Source organism: Vipera berus (assembly GCF_964194415.1).
Source record: "Vipera berus genome assembly, chromosome: 16".
NCBI lineage: Eukaryota > Metazoa > Chordata > Lepidosauria > Squamata > Viperidae > Vipera > Vipera berus.
This window is the reverse complement of record NC_138219.1, coordinates 8,205,787-8,226,674: the sequence shown is the minus strand read 5'-3', so window position 1 is coordinate 8,226,674 and position 20,888 is coordinate 8,205,787. Positions and strand designations below refer to the sequence as shown.

The 20,888-nt window shown below is 49.5% G+C and overlaps 2 protein-coding genes across 2 annotated transcripts; both read right to left on the bottom strand.

Moving 5' to 3' along the window:
* Positions 1 to 6,538: 6,538 nt before the first annotated feature.
* LOC308675149 (mothers against decapentaplegic homolog 6-like) lies at positions 6,539 to 13,866 on the bottom strand. The gene is made up of 4 exons (XM_081340165.1): positions 13,522 to 13,866; positions 12,052 to 12,431; positions 10,793 to 10,885; positions 6,539 to 8,296 (listed from the first exon to the last, which is right to left on the bottom strand). The coding sequence occupies exons 2-4, from the start codon at positions 12,425 to 12,427 to the stop codon at positions 7,758 to 7,760; spliced, it is 1,008 nt and encodes a 335-aa protein (XP_081196291.1). The 5' UTR covers positions 12,428 to 12,431; positions 13,522 to 13,866; the 3' UTR covers positions 6,539 to 7,757.
* A 2,300-nt stretch (positions 13,867 to 16,166) lies between these two features.
* FLAD1 (flavin adenine dinucleotide synthetase 1) lies at positions 16,167 to 20,447 on the bottom strand. The gene is made up of 7 exons (XM_081340976.1): positions 20,183 to 20,447; positions 19,205 to 19,967; positions 18,824 to 18,971; positions 18,588 to 18,686; positions 18,042 to 18,231; positions 17,603 to 17,676; positions 16,167 to 16,552 (listed from the first exon to the last, which is right to left on the bottom strand). Exons 1-7 carry the CDS (start codon positions 20,285 to 20,287, stop codon positions 16,417 to 16,419), a joined length of 1,515 nt encoding a protein of 504 aa, XP_081197102.1. The 5' UTR covers positions 20,288 to 20,447; the 3' UTR covers positions 16,167 to 16,416.
* Between the last annotated feature and the right edge of the window lie 441 nt (positions 20,448 to 20,888).

Sequence of the window (20,888 nt, the reverse complement as noted above, 5' to 3'; positions counted from 1 at the left end):
CTCCCCACTCACCTGTCCGCCCCCTCCAGGTGGGCCACCGCGGCCGCAGGCGACCTTCCTAAGGAAGGCAGGGAAGCCCAGCCTCCTTCTCCCCCCCCTCTCTCCCCGTCCCCTCCCCACCTCCTCCCGGCTCCGCCCCCCCCCCTCCCTACCTGCCCTCCAGCGCCGCCGCCTCACCTGGCCGCCGAGCCGCCTGGCCAGGGATGCCTCGCCCGCCCGGGCGCCCGACTCGGCCGGCCGCCTCCGCCGCGCTCTGATTGGGCGGCGGGGAGTCTGGGCGGCTTCCCATTGGTGGGTTGCTCGTCTTTTCGGGCCCCCCCCGCTCCCCACCTTGAAATCTGCTTTGGGGAGGGGGGGCTGAGAAAGAAGCGCTGATCTCCAGGGGGGGGGGTCGCGGAGAAGCCAGCGCTGGGCGGGCAGGTCTTTGGGGAATCTCCTTTGGGGACCGGATTTGGGTTGGAAAGCCCCTTGCCCTCCGCGGCCGGGGTGGGGGAGGGCGCTGGGGAAGGGGGGAGAAGGGGGAGGGTGACTTCAAAGGGAGGAGGGGCTGAATGACAGGCGACTGCGGAAGAGGATGTGCGAGTGGAAAAGATGACGGACTCGGCCGGCGGTGGGGCCGAGAGGGGACTTCCCGCTGGGGAGGGGAGGGGAGGGGAGGGTGGGGGGGCAGAGACGGGAGGGGGGGATTTCCTCCCTCCCTCCCTCCCACCTGGCTCCATGCAATCCTGCCTCCTTTCCCCCCCACCTTTGGAAAGGGATCTTCCCGATGTCCAGCCTGCCCCTTAGATTCTGCTAGGAGGGGGGAGGGGGGAGGTACTGAGCTTTAAAGGGGTCCGAAAGTCAGGAAAAGGTTTGACCCTTTGGGGTGTGTTCTCACAAGAAGCCTCAAACTCACACACACACACACACACACACACACACACCTCCCCCCAGGAGCCCCCGTTTGCTTAACTCAACTGGTTTCTGATGGATGGGAGGTTTTGAACACAGCCCTGGCCTCTAGGATCAGGCTCTGCGTAACCGTATAACCCCACCGCCTTCTAGCACTGAGGACGGTGCCTAGCTGGGTCACGAGACGTCTGCGAGAAAACAACCCAGCTCACAAGAGCGCCGAGGACCCCACAATTCTCCTTCCTCCTCCTCCTCCTCCTCCTCGCAAACCCCACTGCCTTCTAGCACTGAGGACGTTGCCTAGTTTGGTAACGAAACGCCTGCAAGAAAACAACCCAGCCCAGAGAGCCCCAAGCCCCCCCCCCCAACTTCAACCCCCCCTCCCGACAATCTCTTTAAAAATCAGTCCAAACAGGAGCATTTTCCAGGATCAGCTTTCTTAAAAATGGGAAGTCTGAATGCTTAGTTGCAGAATCAAAGTTCGGGACCCCTCCCTCCCTCTCGGGGTCCCCGATAGCTGTGGGGCAGAATGCTTTCCTAGGTACACCCCCCCCCGAAGGGTGGGTGAGGCTTTAAAAGGCGACAGGTTTGACTTAGAATCGTGGGGCCTAAGAAAAGCCGGGTTCCAGGATTCCTACGGTGGAGTGAGTCCAGCCTAAAGCGTAAAAAATTAACAGAATCACAGAGTTGGAAGGGGATCTTGGAGGTCATCTAGTCCAACCCCCTGCTCAGGCAGGGGCCCCCTAATCCCCTCTCAGACCAATGGCTGTCCAGTCTCTTCTTCAAAACCTCCAGGGATGGAGCCCCTACAACTTCTGGTGGCAAGTAGTTCCACTGGTTGAAATGCGCTCCCTGTCAGGAAAGGGGAAACAATTCAAATCTCTCCATCCTTGCTCAGAAAGCTCTTTTCCTTTGCTCAAAACAAAACAAAGGCGGGGGGGGGGGGAAGAAAAAAATCCTCTGCGCTCTCTCAGGAACCTTGTTTTTCTTCTTGCCCAAGCCACGCCGAAATTTTTTTTTAATCCCATTTATATCCCTCCCTTCTCCGAAGACTCAGGGCGGCTTACAAGCTTAGCAGTAGCCTTCATTCTATGTATATGCCTGCTTATTAGGGCTTTCACACACACCCCAAGCGGCATTATTACAAAGTCAGCTTAATTGCCCCCAACAATCTGGGTCCTCATTTTACCGACCTCGGAAGGATGGAAGGCTGAGTCAACCTTGAGCCTGGTGGGATGCGAACCTGCACTGATTGCAGGCAGCTGGTGTTACTTAAGGAGGCATTAGCCCACTGCTCCACCAAGGCAGAAATGCCTGCTATTTATCAACGTACGTGAAAATCGGGGGGGGGGGGGGCTTTGGTTGAGAGGAATCATTTTAAAAAAAAAGGACAAATGTACTCATCAGTACTCCGCCATGTACTCATCAGTATTCAACTCGAGGGGATAACGTGTGTGTACGTGTGTAGTTTTAATGCACTTTTTTTCCCCTCAAATGTTTCGATGGCGTTGTGTGTTTTTGACCTCTTTTTTTTTTCTCTTTTCTTTTTTTGCTTTGGAGTTTTGCGTTGCAACCTTGCCTGGAACAAAATAAAAAATTGGGGGTTTTTTGGGGGGGGGGGTTTGTTTTTTTAAAGGAATGATTTTCAACTGAAGGGTGCTCGGCTGGCAATTTCCAGGATTCGGTTGGGATCTTCTGCACCCGGTCCTGGCTGGGTGCAAAAAAAAAAAGGGGGTCTTGTTTAGTTTGGAAAGTGGGGGGGAGGGCGATTTGGAACCCAATCAAGAAGGAGGGGGAGGGAGGGGGGAGGGGAAGCTAGGCTACCAATTGCACATCATTGGGTGGGGCTCAGGTGAGACCAGGTGAGCAGAGAGCCGGGAAGAACAGTGTGTTGCTCTCCCCACCTGCCTGATTGCACCTGAACAGGTTGTGCCTGTGTGGCCCCACCCAGTCACCTGTGCGAGGGGGTGCAAGGAAGCTGGGTGTCAGCTTGTCCAGGCGTCACGTCGGGGGCAGTTCAGGCCACCCGGCTGGCATCAGGACGGTAAACGTACCCCTGCTCCCTTCCCCAAGTCCTCTTCTCTTGCCTGTGAGTTACGGCCACTTACGGATAGAGAGACAGACAGATAGATTAGGATGGATGGATAGAACAGACAGAGATTAATATATATACAGAGAAAAATAGATTAGGAGAGATAGATGACAGAGTAGTCAGATTAAGAGAGAGAGAGAGAGATGATAGAACAGAGATAGAGATTAATATAGACAGAGATAGAAAGATAGATGAGATATAGATAGATAGATAGATAGATAGATAGATAGATAGATAGATAGATAGATAGATAGATAGATAGATAGATGATATAGATAAAAAAACACACCACCTTATTAAAAACATGGGGAATGCTTTCCGCACAGCCTGTTTGCAAACAAAGATTGAGACTTCCTTCTTCCTGAGGCAGGGAGTTCCAGAGACACAAGGAGCCTTGGCTAATAATTCCACACACACACACACACACACACTTCCCAGATAAAAGCACCATGGTAGCAAAAAATAAGGGTGGTTTCTGGGGCTGATTTTATACCCCAGGCAGGTAGAATTTAGAGATTTAAGAAAGCCTTAAAATTACAAACCTGGGCTTGCTGACATTGTCAAGGCCACATTCTTCCTCCTCCCAACCAGGTGTTGCCCTCTTGGAGAAGGCCAGCTTCCTCCCCAAAAGGAAGCAAGCTTCTAGTCCTCATGAGCTGATTCCAACCTAGCAGAGTGTCATTTCGAAGCCTAACTTACCAGGGGCAGGGGATAAAATAAAATAAAAAAATAAATAAATTAAATAAGACAAAAAATAATAAAATAAGACAAAAAAATAATAAAATTAATACAAAAAATAATAAAGTAATAAAATAAATAAAAAAATACAATAAAGTAACAAAATAAAATAAAATAATAAATAAATAAAACAAAACAAAATAAAATCCAGAACGGCAGCTGTGCTGCCCTTGCAACAACTCAAACCAGCTAGCCCATCTTCGGCCACCGGAGGCGTGTCCTCACAAGCCCGGGGAAAACCGGCTCGGCAGGGAGCGAATGCGAATCCTGACAGGGCTGCAATCTCAGTCGAGAACAAAAGCCCGGGTTAGGAGTGGGCACGAAGCCACTCGCTTTGGCAAAAAGGACGGGAAACCGAGAGCTGGGTTGCGATGCTGTGGGGATCTGGAGGCGGAGGGCGGTTTTGGGGTGCCGTGTGGGAAGCCTGGCATGCCCCCGTCTGTGCCCCTCTTCCTTCCCCACCCGCTCTGAAGTGGTTGGCACAACAGGAACCCGCCCCAGCCAGCTACTCGACCCCCAGGCTGAGTGTTGCAGCGGAGGTGGGTTGAGTTGGCAGACACGGGAAGCCACAGGCAGGAGAGGGTGGGTTCCGAGCTGTCAATCACAAACCCCAGATGAAAGCTTTGGGGTGGTGTTTTTCCCCCCTCCCTCTCTCTCTCTCTCTCTCTCCCCACAGCCCCACCTGAAATCCTGCAGGCTTTGGGCTAGCTAGATCCCAGCTGGAGGCAGATTCACAGGAGATTGGCCCCGCTGATTACTCCATCCAGTTGGCAACGTCCCGGTTCCACAGGATGAGAGGCCACAAGGAGAGCCAGGAGAAGGATCTGTCCGTCGCAGGTGGCCCTCAACTTACAACAACAGTCCATTTGCTGACTGAAGTTACAACAGCACTGACAAAAGGGAACGACCGTTGCAGCGTCCCCCCCCAGGGTCACCTGTTCGAAATTCGGACGCTTGGCAACTGACTCATATTTATGACGGTCGCAGTGTCCCGGGGTCACGTGAATTACCCTCCCCCCCTCTTTTGTGACCTTCTGAGAAGCAAAATCAACGGGGAAGCCGGATTCATTAACGGCCGTATTTACTTACTTAGCTGCCATGATTCACTTAGCAACGGTGGCAAGAGAGGTTGTAAAATGGGGCAAAACTGACAGAACAGCGGTCACGCTTAGCGTCAGAAATTTTGGGCACAATTGTGGTTGCACGTTGTTGGGTTACTTACAAAGCAGCCTGTGGCAAGGCCTGGTATTGATGTGACTATGAATGGTGGTTACGTTGCAGGAATCCATGGTTTGTTGTTAACCGTGGCTGGTTTCATAAACTGCTCCTGGTTGGGCCTACACAACAGGGATTTACAATTGGATGGGCATAAAAGGGGTGTACAAGGGGCAACAGGTGGATTTGTGCAACATGTTAAACACACACACACACACACACACACACAGCCACAAGGAATCAACACAATTCCCACAAGTAATTTAACCTGGGTTACAAAAACCATCCTATTCCCAGCACTGGATATGTTGCACTCTAGAATATTCTGGGTTCACCCAAAGCTGTGATTTCCCCCCTCAAAAACTAACCAGGATGAAAAGCAAGCAATCCAATTGGATTGAATGCAGGACTGATTGCAGGAAAGTTTGAATTGATTTATTGAATGCAGGAAAGCTTGCAGAGAAATTAATTAAATTTCCAAGCGACAGACTGGCTGTTCCTACCACTGCATCTATAGGTGTGTGTGGGGGGGTGGGGGTGGGAGCATAACCTGTTGGGTATCTGCCTGCCAAGTAACCCCTATGAAAAGCAAAAAGAGATTGATGGACAAATCAATTCAACCGAGAAATAACTGAAGTTTTATTAGCAGCACAATGCAGAGAGCGCCCTCTGCTGGCAGGCCTGCAAACTCCAGGTTTTGTTGAATAAACATATTTATTTGTCTATTATTTAAATATACTTTAAATATAATTATTTAAATTATACTTGCGAAAGGGAGGAGGTGATTTAGCTTCTGCTGATCCTTGACCTCTACCCCCCTTAAACCCTCAAATGCAATGCATTTGGAATCTGAACACCGTTTGCACTATACAGGAGAAGAATTGCACTTTGCCTATGCTCAGGAGCCTGCCCCTTAAAAATTCCTCACTTTTCTTGCCTTACAAACTTGCAAAGTGGGAAACTGATTCGGCCAAAGAGGCAAGAGGAAAAATCCAGTCAGTGATCGCTCTGTACATGTTCAAGAGCGCTGGATAATTGTAAAACGATGGAACAGATTGCTGGATAAAAATATTTAACATTTACCCGAATAGACGTTTGTATCTGCACATTTGAATTTAAGATTTTGAGTACAGTATTAAATTAAAAAAAAAGTTACAACGGCACTAAAAAAAAATGACTTCCCATTTTTCACACTTAGGACCGCTGCAGCATAGTCACGTAATCAAAATTCAGATGCTTGGCCACTGACTCATATTTATGACGGTTGCAGCAGCATCCCGGGGTTGTCACGTGATCCCTTTTGGGATCTTCTGACTAGCAAAGTCAACGGATTCATTTAATAACCATGTTCCTAACTTTCAGTTGCAGTGATTCATTTAACGACCATGGCAACGAAGGTGGTAAAATGGGGCAAAACGCACTTAAGAACTGTCTCGCTTAGCGACATAAATTTTGAACTCCATTGTGGTTGTAAGTCGAGGATTCCCTGTACAGTGTGTGTGTGTGTGTGTGTGTGTGTGTGTGTGTGTGTGTATAAACACTTTTGACTCGCACTGATTTTACTCTGTTTTTCCTTTCACAATAACCACAAAAATCATTCAGTTATTTTTTTTAAAGCAATTTAATCTCAGAGATAATGCCAAAAGGGAAAAATAACAGTCCCATTCTTTTTTCCCCTGGCATCTTTATCACAGTCCAAACTCCAAAATTACTCAAACCACAAAGCAACTTACGCTCTCTTTACCCACAACCTGAACGTTATGACTATTATTATTATTTCCCCCCCAACCTTTTTGCAACGAATGGGGGGGGGGAGGCAATTTCTAGCCATTTTCCAACCTGTCTCACCTTTCCTAACATCATTCATCTTCTTCTTTCCCCCCCCCCACTCCCCTCTTTCCATTTTCAATATTCAACTCCAGAAGGAAGAAGAACGGGCGGAGTCTAAAATCAAGCCGCTTGCTAAGACTGTGAAGCTCAGAAATGCCGGATGGTGGAGTCGGAGAAAACGGGATGGAAAGAAAGAAAGAAAGAAAGAAAGAAAGAAAGAAAGAAAGAAAGAAGAAAGAAAGAAAGAAAGAAAGAAAGAAAGAAAGAAAGAAAGAAAGAAAGAAAGAAAGAAAGAAAGAAAGAAAGAAAGAAAGAAAGAAAGGTGGATGAAAGAAAGGAAGGAAGGGAGGAAGGAAGGAAGACGATAGATATAATAGAAAGATATGGAAACTGCAATGCTCCGAGGGCCGAGGTAATCTTTGTGGGATGTTTCTCTTCTTTTAATTGCAGAAAAGAAAGAAAGAAAGAAGAACGGATGGAAAAAATGGACGCTAAACGAATAGAGAGAGATTTCTGTGCTCTGCTCCAGGGGTTTCCCACGGTGGCAACTTTAAGACTTTTCTGGACTTCAACTCCCAGAATTCCTCCCTGGCTAAGGAATTCTGGGAGTTGAAGTCCACCAATCTTAAAGTTGAAGGTTGGAGACTCCAGCTCTGCTCCATCCTTGCGTTACAACTTCGCAGAGACTTCTCGCTCCCCCACCCCACCCCCCCAAAATAAAATAAAAAGTAGGGTCTCCCGCTTGGTAAGTGCATCTGTTTTGCCTGCTGGGGGCTATTTTCCCGAGGGTACGAGCAGTCCTCGACTTACGACTTGTTTCATTTAGCGACCATTTGAAATGACAACAGTGCATTAAAAAAGGACTTGGGCTGCTTGCACTTACGACCCTTCCGGCTCTACTCTATTCCAAATTCTGAATTTGGGCGCGGCGCATTCCCACAACCCCTGTTCTGTTGTTTTGTTTTGTGGTTTTTTTTTCCTTCCAGCTGCTTCAACTCGGGGCGTTCAGCAGCACTTCCAGCCAACAGGGGCAGGAGGTAATGAACCGGCGGGTGTAACTGGGACCCCAACCTTTAGCAAAGCTGATCCGGACAGTGTGCTGGTCGTGGGGACCCTCGCTGGCGCCCAGGCGCCTGGCGGCCAGCTGCGTGGCCCGCTCGTAATCAAACACCTTGACGGAGTAACCGGGGAGGATTTTGTGTACCGGAGGGGCCGAGCCGCCCACAGGCCCCAGAGTGGGGGAAGAGACAAAGAGGGGGTGCTCGCTGCGGTTGTAAGCCCAGACCCCGCCAGCTTCCTGGCTGAGTAACAAACCACGACCGATCTTCGCCTGGGTCCTCCGGACGGCCTGGCTGTGGCTCCGGGAGGCCAACTGGCCCAGGCAGAGCCCGTTGCCCTGGAGCAGGCTGGAGAAAACGCAGACGTGGTCTTCGTGGACGGGGTAGAGCCTCCCCACCCGTAGGCGATACTCCCAGTAGGCCAGTTTGCACCAGTAGCCGTCTTTCAGGGAGCAGCGGGAGAGGGTGGTGTCTGCGGGAGAGAAGGGGACAACCGTGGTTAGAGCCGGTCCTGGACTTGCCAGAGTTTGTTTAGTGGCTGTTTGAAGTAACACTGGAAAAAGTGGCTTAGGACCATTTTTTACTCTATCATCTATCTATTTATCTATCATCTATCTATCTATCTATCTATCTATCTATCTATCTATCTATCTATCTATCTATCTATCCATCCATCCATCCATCATATACATCTATCCATCCATTATCTATCTATCTATCTATCTATCTATCCATTTATCTCTCTCTTATCTATCTATCTATCCATCCATATCTATACCTATATATCTGTATCTATCCATCTAATCTATCCATCTATCCATCTCTCTTATCTATCTATCTATCTATCTATCTATCTATCTATCTATCTATCCATTTATCTCTCTCTTATCTATCTATCTATCCATCCATATCTATACCTATATATCTGTATCTATCCATCTAATCTATCCATCTATCCATCTCTCCTATCTATCTATCTATCTATCTATCTATCTATCTATCTATCTATCTATCTATCCATTTATCTCTCTCTTATCTATCTATCCATCCATATCTATACCTATATATCTGTATCTATCCATCTAATCTATCCATCTATCCATCTCTCTTATCTATCTATCTATCATCTATCTATCTATCTATCTATCTATCTATCTGTCTGTCTGTCTGTCTGTCTGTCTGTTTGTCTATCTATCTATCTATCTATCTATCTATTATCTATCTATCTATCTATCTATCTATCTATCTATCTATCTATCTATCTATCTATCTATCATATCTGGACAATACATGTAGTCTTCAATTTACAACAGTTCATTTAGTAACTGTTCAAAGTTGTGATGGAGCACCCACAACTTCTGCAGGCAACCCATTCCACGGGTTAATTGTTCTCACTGTCAGGAAATTCCTCCTTAGTTCCAGGTTGTTTCTTTCCTTGACTGGTTTCCATCCGTTGCTTCTTCTCCTGCCTTCAGGTGCCTTGGAGGATAGGTGGAACCCCCCCTCTTCTTTGGGGCAGCCCCTCAAATACTGGAAGACTGCCATCACGTCCCCCCAAGTCCTTCTCTTCATTAAACGAGACATCCCCCAATTCCTGCAAGCGTTCTCCTTTGTGCGTTTTAGCCTCCCGTCCCCTGATCCTCTTAGTGGCTCTTCTCTGCACTCTTTCCAAAGTCTCAACATCTTTTTTTTTTTAATATCGTGGCGACCAAAACTGGACGCAGTAGTGACCGTCCCTGGGGAGAGGCGGCCTCAAGACCTGCGGCGGAGCTTCGGGGCGGCCCGTAGGCGTGGGACTGTCTTGGGGCGCCCTGCCTTCGGCTGGAAGAGGGAAACAGACCAGGCGCCCAGGTTGCTTGGAAGTAGCTGGGTGGCCGGATGCCAGCGGTCAACCCCGCTTTGCGCGTCAAGAGACTGTTAGCGTCTCGCTCTCCCCGGCGGCCACTTCCTCTTGCTAGAAATAAACATCGTCCCTCTGTCTGTGAGAAGGAATGAGGAAGGACGTCTCTAACGTGGACTTCCTGGTTCCTTTCCCTCTCCAGGACAATCCACAAAACGTGGCACGCCCAGACAAACAAAACCTTTCCTCTATTTCTCTCTCTCTCTCTCTCTGTGCCCCCCCCCCCCCCCGCCCGTGGTTTGCATCTCTGAAGGATGCATTTTTCCCTGGCGGGAGTCGGGTGGGGGTGGGTGGGGGAGAAGAGGAAGGTGTGCCTTTGGAAATTACCGAAATAAAATTCGGCAAAACATTTTTTTTGGGGGGGATGCCATCTAACGGCCTGTTGAAATGACAGAATAACAAAGTTGGGAAGGGAACTTAGAGGTCATCTAGTCCAACCCCCTGCTCAGGCAGGAAACCCTATTATACCATTTCAGGCAAATGGCTGTCCAGTCTCTTCTTAAAATCTTCCAGTGTTGGAGCATTCACCGCTTCTGGTGGCAGGTGGTTCCACGGGTGAATTGTCCTCACTGTCAGGAAGTTTCTCCTTAGTTCCAGGTTGCTTCTCTCCTTGGTTAGTTTCCCTCCGTTGCTTCTTGTCCGGCCTTCGGGCGCTTTTGGAGGACAGGTGCCCCCACTTTTCTTTGGGGCAGCCCCTCAAATTTTGAAACACCGCTATCGTGTCCGTTCCCCCCCCCGGTCCTTCTTTTCATTAACCTAGACTAGACTAGCCATCCCCAATTCCTGCCGCCGTTCTTCTTCGTATGTTCTAGCTTCCAGCCCCCCGATCCTCTTCGTTGCTCTTCTCTGCACTCTTTCCAGAATCCGAATGCCTTTTTTTATAACCTGGTGACCAAAATGAGGGACCCCAGCAAGTGGGGAAAGTTACAATTAATCGCATCCGTTGATCTGGGTAAGAACTGAGGCCAGTCACCCCAGCACCCTTTGTGTGTTAGCTGCAACTTAAACAACCCCACGGCGCGCACACACACACACACAGCACAAAGACTTCTTTTATGTCCTACCTACCTTGCCATTCTCTGCGGTTGTTCTCTAAAATGTTGGTGCCCTTCAGGGGTGCAGCAAAAGGCGAGAGCTTGCAATACGGCGGAGGGGGGGTATCTGTGAAAGGGACAGATGAAGAAAGCCCGTGAGAAGCTTTGACGCGTAGGTGGTCCTCGGCTTACAGCCACAACTGAGCCCCAGATTTCTGTTGCTAAGCGAGACAGTTATTGTCAGCTTGGCCCCATTTTATGACCTTGCTTGCTACGGTCCTTAAATGAATCGCTGCAGTGGTCACGTTAAGCACATTGGTGCTTAAGTAGCTTTGCCAGTCGAAAGGTCACAAAAGGGGATGGCGTGACTCCCCCCACCCGCCCCAAAACGCTGCGACCGTCATTAGTATGAGTCAGTTGCCCAGCATCTGAATTTTTTTCACGTGACCCTGGGGATGCCACAATGGTCGTTAAGTATGAAAAAGGGTCATAAGTCAGATAGATAGATAGATAGATAGATAGATAGATAGATAGATAGATAGATAGATAGATAGATAGATAGATGGATGGATGGATGGAAGGAGGAAGGAAGGAAGGAAGGAAGGAAGGAAGGAAGGAAGGAAGGAAGGAAGGAAGGAAGGAAGGAAGGAAGGAAAGCAAAGGGTGGGATAGATGGATGGATGAATGGATAGAGGAGATGGATGGATGGATGGATGGATAGACAGATATATAGAGGAGATGGATGGATGGATGGATGGATGGATGGAAAGAAGGAAGGAAGGAAGGAAGGAAAGCAAAGGAAGGAAGGAAAGCATAGATGGATGAATGGATAGAGGAGATGGATGAATGGATGGATGGATAGACAGATAGATAGATAGATAGATAGATCGATTGATCGATAGATAGATAGATAGATAGATAGATAGATAGATAGATAGATAGATAGATAGATATAGACCAGATGGATGGATGGATGGATAGATAAGATAGATTAGATAGATAGATATAGATATAGATATATTTGCTGATGCTTTACTTAAACTAAATTTCTATATCAGTGATTACATGAGCTCTATAGGTGCCGTACACTCAATAAATAAAAATCTAACCACCAAGTGCCCAATTCCCACGGGCTTTGCTTAACAAGGGCTCCCTAGGCCCAACTCACACACCTTGGGCTTACTAACAACACCTGCCCGGCTCGGTTCCTCCCACACCCTCCGTGGGACACCTCACCGCATCTTTCCAGTGACCCCTCCCCACCTCCCCTCTCCTCGCCCCCCCCTTACCCACCGGGTGCAGCAAGCCGGCTGAGATGGTGAGGGTTGCAGCAGTGGACAGCCCCCTCGGCCCCGGTGCTCTTGCAGAAACACAGCCGTTTCAGCTCCTGCGGCTGGTGGAGGTCCGGCCAGCGGTACAGGCGGCAGAGCAGCAGCGATGCCGACGGGCCCAGCTTGATGCCGCGTGGCTCAAGCCAAACGCAGCCGGACTCTCCGGCACCCTGGTTCTCTACCGCTTGCAGCAGCAGTTCCAGTTCCTTGTCTTTCAGCTTCTTGAAGAGTGCGTGGGCCACCGGCTTCAGGGCCCCGTGGTTGTCATCCAGGCTGGGGGTCACACAGCGCAATCTCCAGAGCCGTTGCACCAAATTGGCTCTTCGGGACCGGAACATGAGTCTGGGGGTGGGGGTGGGGGGTGGGAGGGAGAACATAAATAGCCGGGAATCCAATATTTTATTCTGATAAAAGCGGTTGGCAGGCATTATTGCGATTATTCAATTACTAACTGCTTTATAAAGCCTTAGGAAAGGCCACAAACCTGGAATCCTGCATCCAGTTTTGGTCCCTCACATTACAAACAAAGATGTTGAGACTTTGGGGGTGGGAGGGGAAGTGCAGAGAAGAGCAACTAAGATGATCAGGGGACCGGAGGCTAAAACACGTAAGGAACGGTTGCTGGAATTGGGTATTGTCTAGTAGTTCAATGCTTTTTTGGTAAGAAAAAAGGTGGCAGAACTCACATCTTGTTAATCTTTTATTTTTTTAAAAATTACACGTTCAGTTCTTAGCAGGAGCGGTGGTTGAAAAGTAATTAGTTTGTTTTTTTTTTTAAAAAAAAATTAAATTTGGAGTCACACTTTTACTCGGAACGCCAATCTGATCATTGTTGACTTTATTCTTCTATTATTTTACTTCTGCTCTGTTCCGAGTAAACAACAGCCTTGCGAGGTAGGCCAATACCAGCACAACTTCAGTTTTGGACACGCAGTGAGGAACCAAGTCCTTGATACTGGATTCAGATCCTTCTGGATGGCTCTCCAATTTCTCTTCCCTCTCTCTCGGTTTAAGTAACCACACTGGAGGCCTCTACCCTGAGGCATGGGGTGGGGGGAAGCTCTGAATCCCAACAGAAGGGGGGGTTGGTCTAGATTTCCTCTAAAGCTCCCTCCCTTTTCCGCCCAGCCTATCTCGCAGGGTTGTTGTTCTCACCCGTCGAGGGAAAAAGCCTAGGAGGAAACGTTGAACCCACCGCCTTCTCCTTCCAGGAGGAAAGGCAAAATGAAAAGAAAGCCAAGAATAAACACGAGTGTGGGGTTTCAAACACCCGTAACTCCTTCTCTTCGGACAAGAGTTGGTTTTGGCACTAACCTGTGCAAAAGAGTGATTAGGAGGGAGCTGTCACGGCTCCAAATCTTAAACCGCCCCCCCTTTGCAAAGTTAAGAGCTGCCTAGGTTTGAGCACCCCCTCCCCAAAGGATTCACTCACTGTGTAAGAGGGGGAGGGCTGAGGCGTCCCCTGGATGCTGCCACTCGGCTGGAGAACGGGAGACCCAGAGGTTTCCTGCCCCGATCTTTTTATTTGCTGGTGTTCCCACCTCCTCCTCCGGCCCTGCCTCTGGGGGAGGGAGAGGAAATGGGGAGGGGGCTGGAGTAACCTCGGTTTGCCTGGGGGAGATCTCGGTTACTCAGGCAGCGTTGGGGTGCAGCGATCAAACCCTGAGGCCGATTCAGGGCTTGGCACCCCCCCAAAAAAGGGAAGTAGCACAGGGCATTTTTCTCCCCGCTTTGGCCAGACTTGCCAAACCGGCCCCCAATTCTTTGGTTCGAAGGGGCGGGGTAGTTAGCAGGGGGCCTGCCGGGGGGGGGGGCAAGGCTGGGGTCTCCTTCCTTTTGCACCCCAGCTCTGACGTTGCAATCTCCTGGTGCTGGGTTCAAGTCCAGCCGTGCTTGACTGAGCTGAGTAGTCAGGGCTGAATACGCTGGATGGAAGGAGCCCCCCCCCCCGTCCTGGATTTGCACCAACAAACAAGCTGGGCTCGGCTCCCCTGAAGCTTGCTCCACCCTCCCCCCACCCACCCCCCTTAATTCTGGGGCACACAAATCCAGTTAGCCGTCTTGCCCCGGTGTGTTTCTGTGCGGCCATTCAGGGGTTGTGTGAGTGCAATTGCACAGAGTCGGTATCGAAGGGGTAAATTTTAGGGCAGGGATGGGGGCTTTGGATTCCAGTTGCTGACCCCTTTTTTTGGAAATCTGGCTGATCTTCCAAAGAACAAGCAAGCAGGGTCTGTGCTTCTGGGCTGATGGCAAGCCAGGTTTTTCTCCTTATCCTGGTTTGTTCTCACTTGCCCCTCTGACCTCCCCCCCCCCCCGGGAGGGGAAGAATCAAAGCCCGCAGCCCTAAAGAGGCATCCGGTCTCTTCTTATTACAGAAATGGATAATAAGGGGGCACGGGCCAGCGCTTCCACACCTTTCCATCTTTCCTAGCTCTCTTTGATCCCAGGAATCATTCTGCCAGCCAACCCAGGTTTCTAGTTCTCAAGGTCCCGCCCCCCCCCTTCCTGTTTTTGACCCAGGTAGAACCAAAAAGTCCTCGGGGGGGGGGACACAACACCTGCCGCAGTTTCCCCTTTTCTGCAAGGAGGCAGGAATCCCACCGAGTTTGCCAGGTTTTTTCCCCCCCTCTCCTACCCTAAACGTGGGGTCTTCTAGTGGGGTCTCTGCTGCCAAAGGGTAGGAGGGTGGGGGTGGGGTTGCTTGCAAAAGTTCAGGAAGGCTGTCCCTTTAAGCAGCCAGGGCGTCCGCTCCGCGGCTGCGACCCGCGCTATCTTCTTGGCTTCCTCTTCCAACTTCCCCAAGAGAGAGATAGGAGAGATTGCGCTGGCGCCGCGCTACTCGCCATCCCAGGACCCAGCCAGCGGAGCTTGGCGCCAACAAGGCAAGGTGGGGGGGTGGGGTGGATTTCGCCTTAGCTTCCCCCCCCCTCCCAGCCAGATCAGCGCCCTCCTCCCTCAATTGCCAAAGCCAGCGTCTCGAAGGGAATTGCCCTTCCCCTCCGTGCGCAATTGTGCCCCGGCTCTCCAAAACGCACGGCGCGCCCGGAGGATCCAAGCAGTGTCACCCACCCAGCTCTGCTCTGAGCCCCCGCCCGGAGAAAGCTGGCTCTTGGGGGGGTGGGCAGGAGGAGAGGGAAGTGGGGAGGGACTCCCCAGCCTGGCTCGGTCCTTAGCAGCCCGAGGGGGAGTGCTGGCCACACGGTGACCCCTGGCGCCGGCCCCAGTCGGGCTGCGCTGGGCTGGAGGAGGGACAGGATCTTTATCAAGAGAAGCAGGAAACTGCTTGCAGAGAAAAAGCGGGGGCCCAGAAGCCGCGACGCCGGAGTCAGGAATGGGGAAGCGGCTTTGCCACGGGGGGGGGGGATGATTGGGGAAGGAGGTGGGGGGGGCCGAAAGAGAGTTAAACAGCCCCCGCGGAGAAGCTCAAAGGAAGCCCGGCATCCTGTTTCCAACAGCCGCCAAGCCAGCCGCCTCCTGGGGCGCTAAGATTGCCTGGGCTGCCTGACCCAGGTAGACTGCTCTTGGACGGGGAGGCTCTGCTCTGCATTCCGCCCGGCGGGTGGTGGGAAAGAACACCCTCACCCCCATACCACCCCCCAGGCTGGGCTGGGGAAGTCCAGCCATCTGAAAACTTGGCAACTTTTGATTGAGCAAAAAGCTGCTCTCTGGGTGGCAGCTCTTTGGCTCCGGTTACGAATTCAAATTACCCCTTCGGCCCTAGATATCGGCTGTAGGTTGAGTAACCGCTGGGACGTCATTTGATTTTCAGACATCATTTTATGTTGCCGCTGGTATGGTGCGTTTTTTTTTTAAAACAACCCCCTGCTCTGCTGGTGTTTTATATTTTGACACACTTTTTTAATCTGCTGTTTTTGTCAATTTTGATTGCACTAGGGGTTTCCTGCCTGAGCAGGGGGTTGGACTAGATGACCTCCAAGGTTCCAACATCATCATCATTATCCAGATCTGCCTATCTGGTAAGGACTTGAGAGGCTGACTGTGTGAGGAATAACAACAACAACAAAAACCCCTTTGACTTTCCTCAATCACAGTAAAATGAGGACAGGGGAACGTGGCTGAGAATTGGGGGAAAAAACCCGTTTTTTATTCCAGCACAAAAAACGGACAAGGTCAGAGAACCAATATACTTGCCGTGTAAGATCAGTCTGACAGATGCCAACAGGACTAGACAAACCCCAGGACGGCCGTCACCCATGAATTCCATCTTATGACACTAACAAGCCTGCTTTGAAACTACGTTCTTTTTCTGGAGGATGGGAAGGGTCTTGCTTAAACCAGCATTGTGGGCTACAGGAGCGATCGAGGTTCAATGGCGGGAGAGGCGTTCTTCCGTTTCGTCTTCCAACTCGTAAGCCGGCCGGTAGCACTCCCGGCCTTGTGGGTCTGTGTAACGCAACGCCTGGTTTTTTTGCGTGTTGGTTGTGCTACCCAGCGAGGTGTAGCTGCCGAAATGCGAAGCCAGACAAACAAAAACAAAACAACACATTATCATATGGGCAGTCCTTGGCTTACGACCACAGGAATTTTTGTTGCTAAGTGAAGCCGTTGCTAAGTGAGTTTTGCCCCACTTTACAACCTTCTTTGCCACGGTTGGTAATGGAATCAATGCAGTTGTTAAGTAAGGGACACGGTTGTCAGAAAATCACAAAAGGGGATGACGTGAACCCGGGACACTGGGACCGTTGTGAATGCGAGACAGTTGCCAAGTGTCTGAATTTTGATCGCACGAGTCACTTTTTCTCTCTCCTTTTCCCCCTACCCCCCAAATTTTAAACAAGTCTGGCCTTTTAAATCTCGAATATTCCCTAGCACAAATACACCCGTAAACACATTCCCCCCCCATAAGATAAAAATTCGATATTAAATTTGACACTGAAGATAAAAGAGAAAGAAGACTTAGAGCATGGGATAATTTTTATCAATGAAAAACGAGTTAGAGGGAAAGGAACGTGATATGTAACACTGAATATACTGTATATATATTAGTAAGAAGAAGACACTTGAGTGATTAACATATTGCTTACGATAATTATTATTCATTGTTTTTTTAATTACATGAACCCAGACAACATGCTGTTTGCTAAATATTAAGAATGTTATTTTAAAAAATCCTAACCCTAACTCTATAAAAATCAATAATTTTATATATATATATGTACATATATACATACATACATACATACATACATACATACATACATACATATATATATGAGGCTGAAACAGGAAATAAGATTTGTCCCGTGTCTGGGACTAAGCAAGTGTATTCTGAATGCTTAACAAACATTTAACATATATATATATCTATATATATCTATATCTATAAATATAGATATATATATAGATATATATAGATATATATATTTGTTTTCTGAGGTTTTCGCAGGTGTGTGTATGTGGATCTTTGGTCATTCGGATATATATATATATATATATGTATATATATATATGTATATATATATATATATATGATAAAAATTCGTTGCACCTACCCCTTGTCGTACAGAATGCAGTAGGGGATGTAAAGGCTGCGAAGGAAACCCCATATATCGTGGTACGTCCAGTCCTGAGCAAGAGGGAGGGAAAAAAAAGAGAATTAAGGGATATTTGACACACACAAAGACACCTATACAAAAGTCACACCTCCCGAGAACCAACCAAGCCTGTTTTAGCAAGAAATATTCACACGGGGGTGGGGGGGGGGCGGTTTATGACTCATCATAAGTACGAGTCAGTTGTCAAAGTACGTCCGAATTTTGACCCCGTGACCTCGGGGAGGCTGCGACGGTTGTAAGTGTGAAACACGATCCTAATTTCCTTCCCCCCCCCCGATGCCGGGCACGAAACGACCTGTTTTGTAAGTCGAGGACTTATCTGCAATAAATATTTGATTTGACAAGCATCCCCAAACGAGGTCTGTGCGGGACCCACCAGCAGAGGGCTGACTCGCATAAACTGCGGCCATTCCGGGTCCGTCATACTGAAAGGCTTGAGGGTGCAGGAATAGGGGTCTGTCCGGCGGGTGCCCATCAAAACGGCTTCCAGATCCGGCTGCTGACTCTTCAGGATCCCCAGGGCCTCCTTGATGTTCCCAGGAACCACGCAAATGCGCAGGTTGTACCTGCAGGAAGAATCGAGAAATCTCCAAGCGAGAAATCTCCAAATTCCGCACGAAGCCGTCTTTCGAATCTGCTCCCCACCCTGGGATTGGCTGGCCCCCTCGAGCCGGTGGATGGGATCCATGGACCATTTATCTGAAATGCCTCTGATTCTCGGACACTGCTTGGATGGGTCCTGTCTGTCTGTTTTTGGCTTTTGTTTTCCAGAAGAGGTTTGCCATTGCCTCCTCCCCGGGGCTGAGAGAAAGTGGCTGGCACAAATCACTTTTGTACTGGTTTTTTTTTTAGCCAGCTGGCTCTGGGGGTGAAATTCAAGGCACTATCAAGAGGTGTCTGGAAAGGAAGAATTGGTCCTTACCGCTGAGCCGTATCTTGAATAAATTCTTCCATCTCTGGGAAGGGAAGAACTGTGCGGATATAAAGAGTTTGCAGCTGCTCCAGCTTCTCTGGATATCGTCTATGGAGAAGCAAATATATAAAAGTTGAAGTCCACAAGTCATAAAAGGACCAAATTTGAAGACCCCTGGACTAGAAGATTTCCGAGGTCCCTCCCAGCTCTATCCTGAAGTATTGAAAGCAGAGAAAGGGCGCCACCTCTGCACAGCAGCGTAGCAAAGGTGCAACAGGGCGGTGCAATCCTTCCCTCCGTTAAAGCCAACGCAGATTTTGGAAAGACTGTAGCTATCCAAGCTTTCCTCTATGGTCCTGAGCGATGCTGCCACCTTCTGGCCAAGAGGAGAACCTGCAGGGGAGAAAGAAGGGGACAAGGGGAGCAAAATCATTGACTGACCAGGCCAGAAATCTCCTGGACAGCTGACCTATGCGAATAGTCCTCAACTTATGACAGCGATAGAGACTGGAAAATTCATCCTGAAGCAGCGCAGCTCAAGATGCGGCTCAAGAGGCAAGCATATGGCGGATAGGGGTACTAAACGGGCTCAAGAAGCATCCGTACGGCAGATAAAGGGTACCTACCGGACTCGGCTAATCCGTAGACATCCGTAGCAGCTCGGGAGATGGGGTCGGCTATCAAGGGCACCACCACCCCTCGGGGCAAGTTCTCCATCAGGAAAGCGTGCACCTCGTCCAGATCAGCCTCCGAATCCGAGTCTAAGATCAGCTTCACCCGGTGGTAGTTGCTGACCCAGTTGGGATACGAGCCCAGGTTAGTGCGAGGCCAGAATTTGGCGTTGGCTTCGCTCAGCGCCGAAGCGATCCGAGTTTCTTCAACGTTCACGTAGATCTCCCGGGTGTAAAAGTGGGTCTTCTCGTTTCGGAAAAGGTGTCCAAGACCATCCAGGGCCCGTTTCATCAACGAGGGGATGCCAGGGAAAATGTAGACATTCTGGACGCTGATCAGCGGATACGGGAAGGTGCGTCCCGTCTTCTCGTCCACCCCGTAATTGAGCAGAGACGATTCAGGGACGCAAGCCAGCTTCATATTTGAGCTTTCCGGCTTGGACTGCTTGCCAAAGAATTTCTTAACCAGTTCCACCATCTCTGGGTGGGGGTGGATTTTTTCCCCGAAGGCTTTGGCGACCGCTTCAAAGGTGACGTCGTCGTGAGTGGGGCCGATTCCGCCCGACGTCAAGACGTAAGTGAAGCTGTTGGCGAACGATTTGACCTCGGCGGCTATGGCCTCCACCTCGTCGGGCACCACCGAGATCCTGGCCACCTTCACCCCCAGCGAACGGAGTTTGCGGCACATGAAGAAAGAATTGGTGTCTTGCGTGTATCCCTGAAAACAAGAAAAGGAGAAAAAAAAGATTTTATTAGACGGATGCTCTTCCGCCGAAGAAGATCCCAGTTGCTAAATCCATTCTTCAGAATATTTTAATCTAATCTAGAATAGAATAGAATAGAAGCTGGAAGGGACCTTGGAGGTCTTCTAGTCTGGCCCCCGGCTGAAGCAGAAGGACCTCAGTATACACCAATGTGGGAAGGCTCACATACCTTTAAAATCTCATCTCCGATGACAATGATGCCGGCAGTCACGGGGGCAGGTTGGGGGCTGCCCCCTCTGTTTCTCGAAGTTCCCCCATCTACTTGGGTCGCCATCGCTTGCAGACACCCCCAGGGCCCTCCGGCTTGCACAACGTTCCTGCGGAGATAACGATCCCAGCGCAGGAGCGACCGGCCCTTGGAAGCTGCCAGTTCTAAATGTAGCTTGGGGAGGTGGGGGTGGGAGTTTCTGAAGCTGCGTTACCTACAGTGCCCCCCCCAAGAAATTAATATGCTTGTTACAAACCCCCTCGGTTTCCGGATTTTATTTATTTATCTCTTGCAGGATTGTTGTTATTATTTCCAATAAAGGAGAATATTTGTAGCTCAGGGTTGAAATGAGGGGTCCATGGTGGTCTCTGAGTGGGGGGGTTTTCTTGCAGACGTTTCATGACCCAACCAGGTAACATCATCAGTGCTAGAAGGGATGGGGATGGGTTTTTTTTTTGCTGCAAATACCCTTTCTATCACTGATGATGTTACCTAGTTGGGTTATGAAACGTCTGCAAGAAAACCCAGCCCAAAGAGTACCAAGGATCCTCCTCCTCCTCCTATCATCATCATCATCATCATCATCATCATCATCATCATCATCTTATAAAAACAAACTTTGGGAGATTGTTTTCTTGTGGCAGGAAGTTTCTACGTTATGAGGATT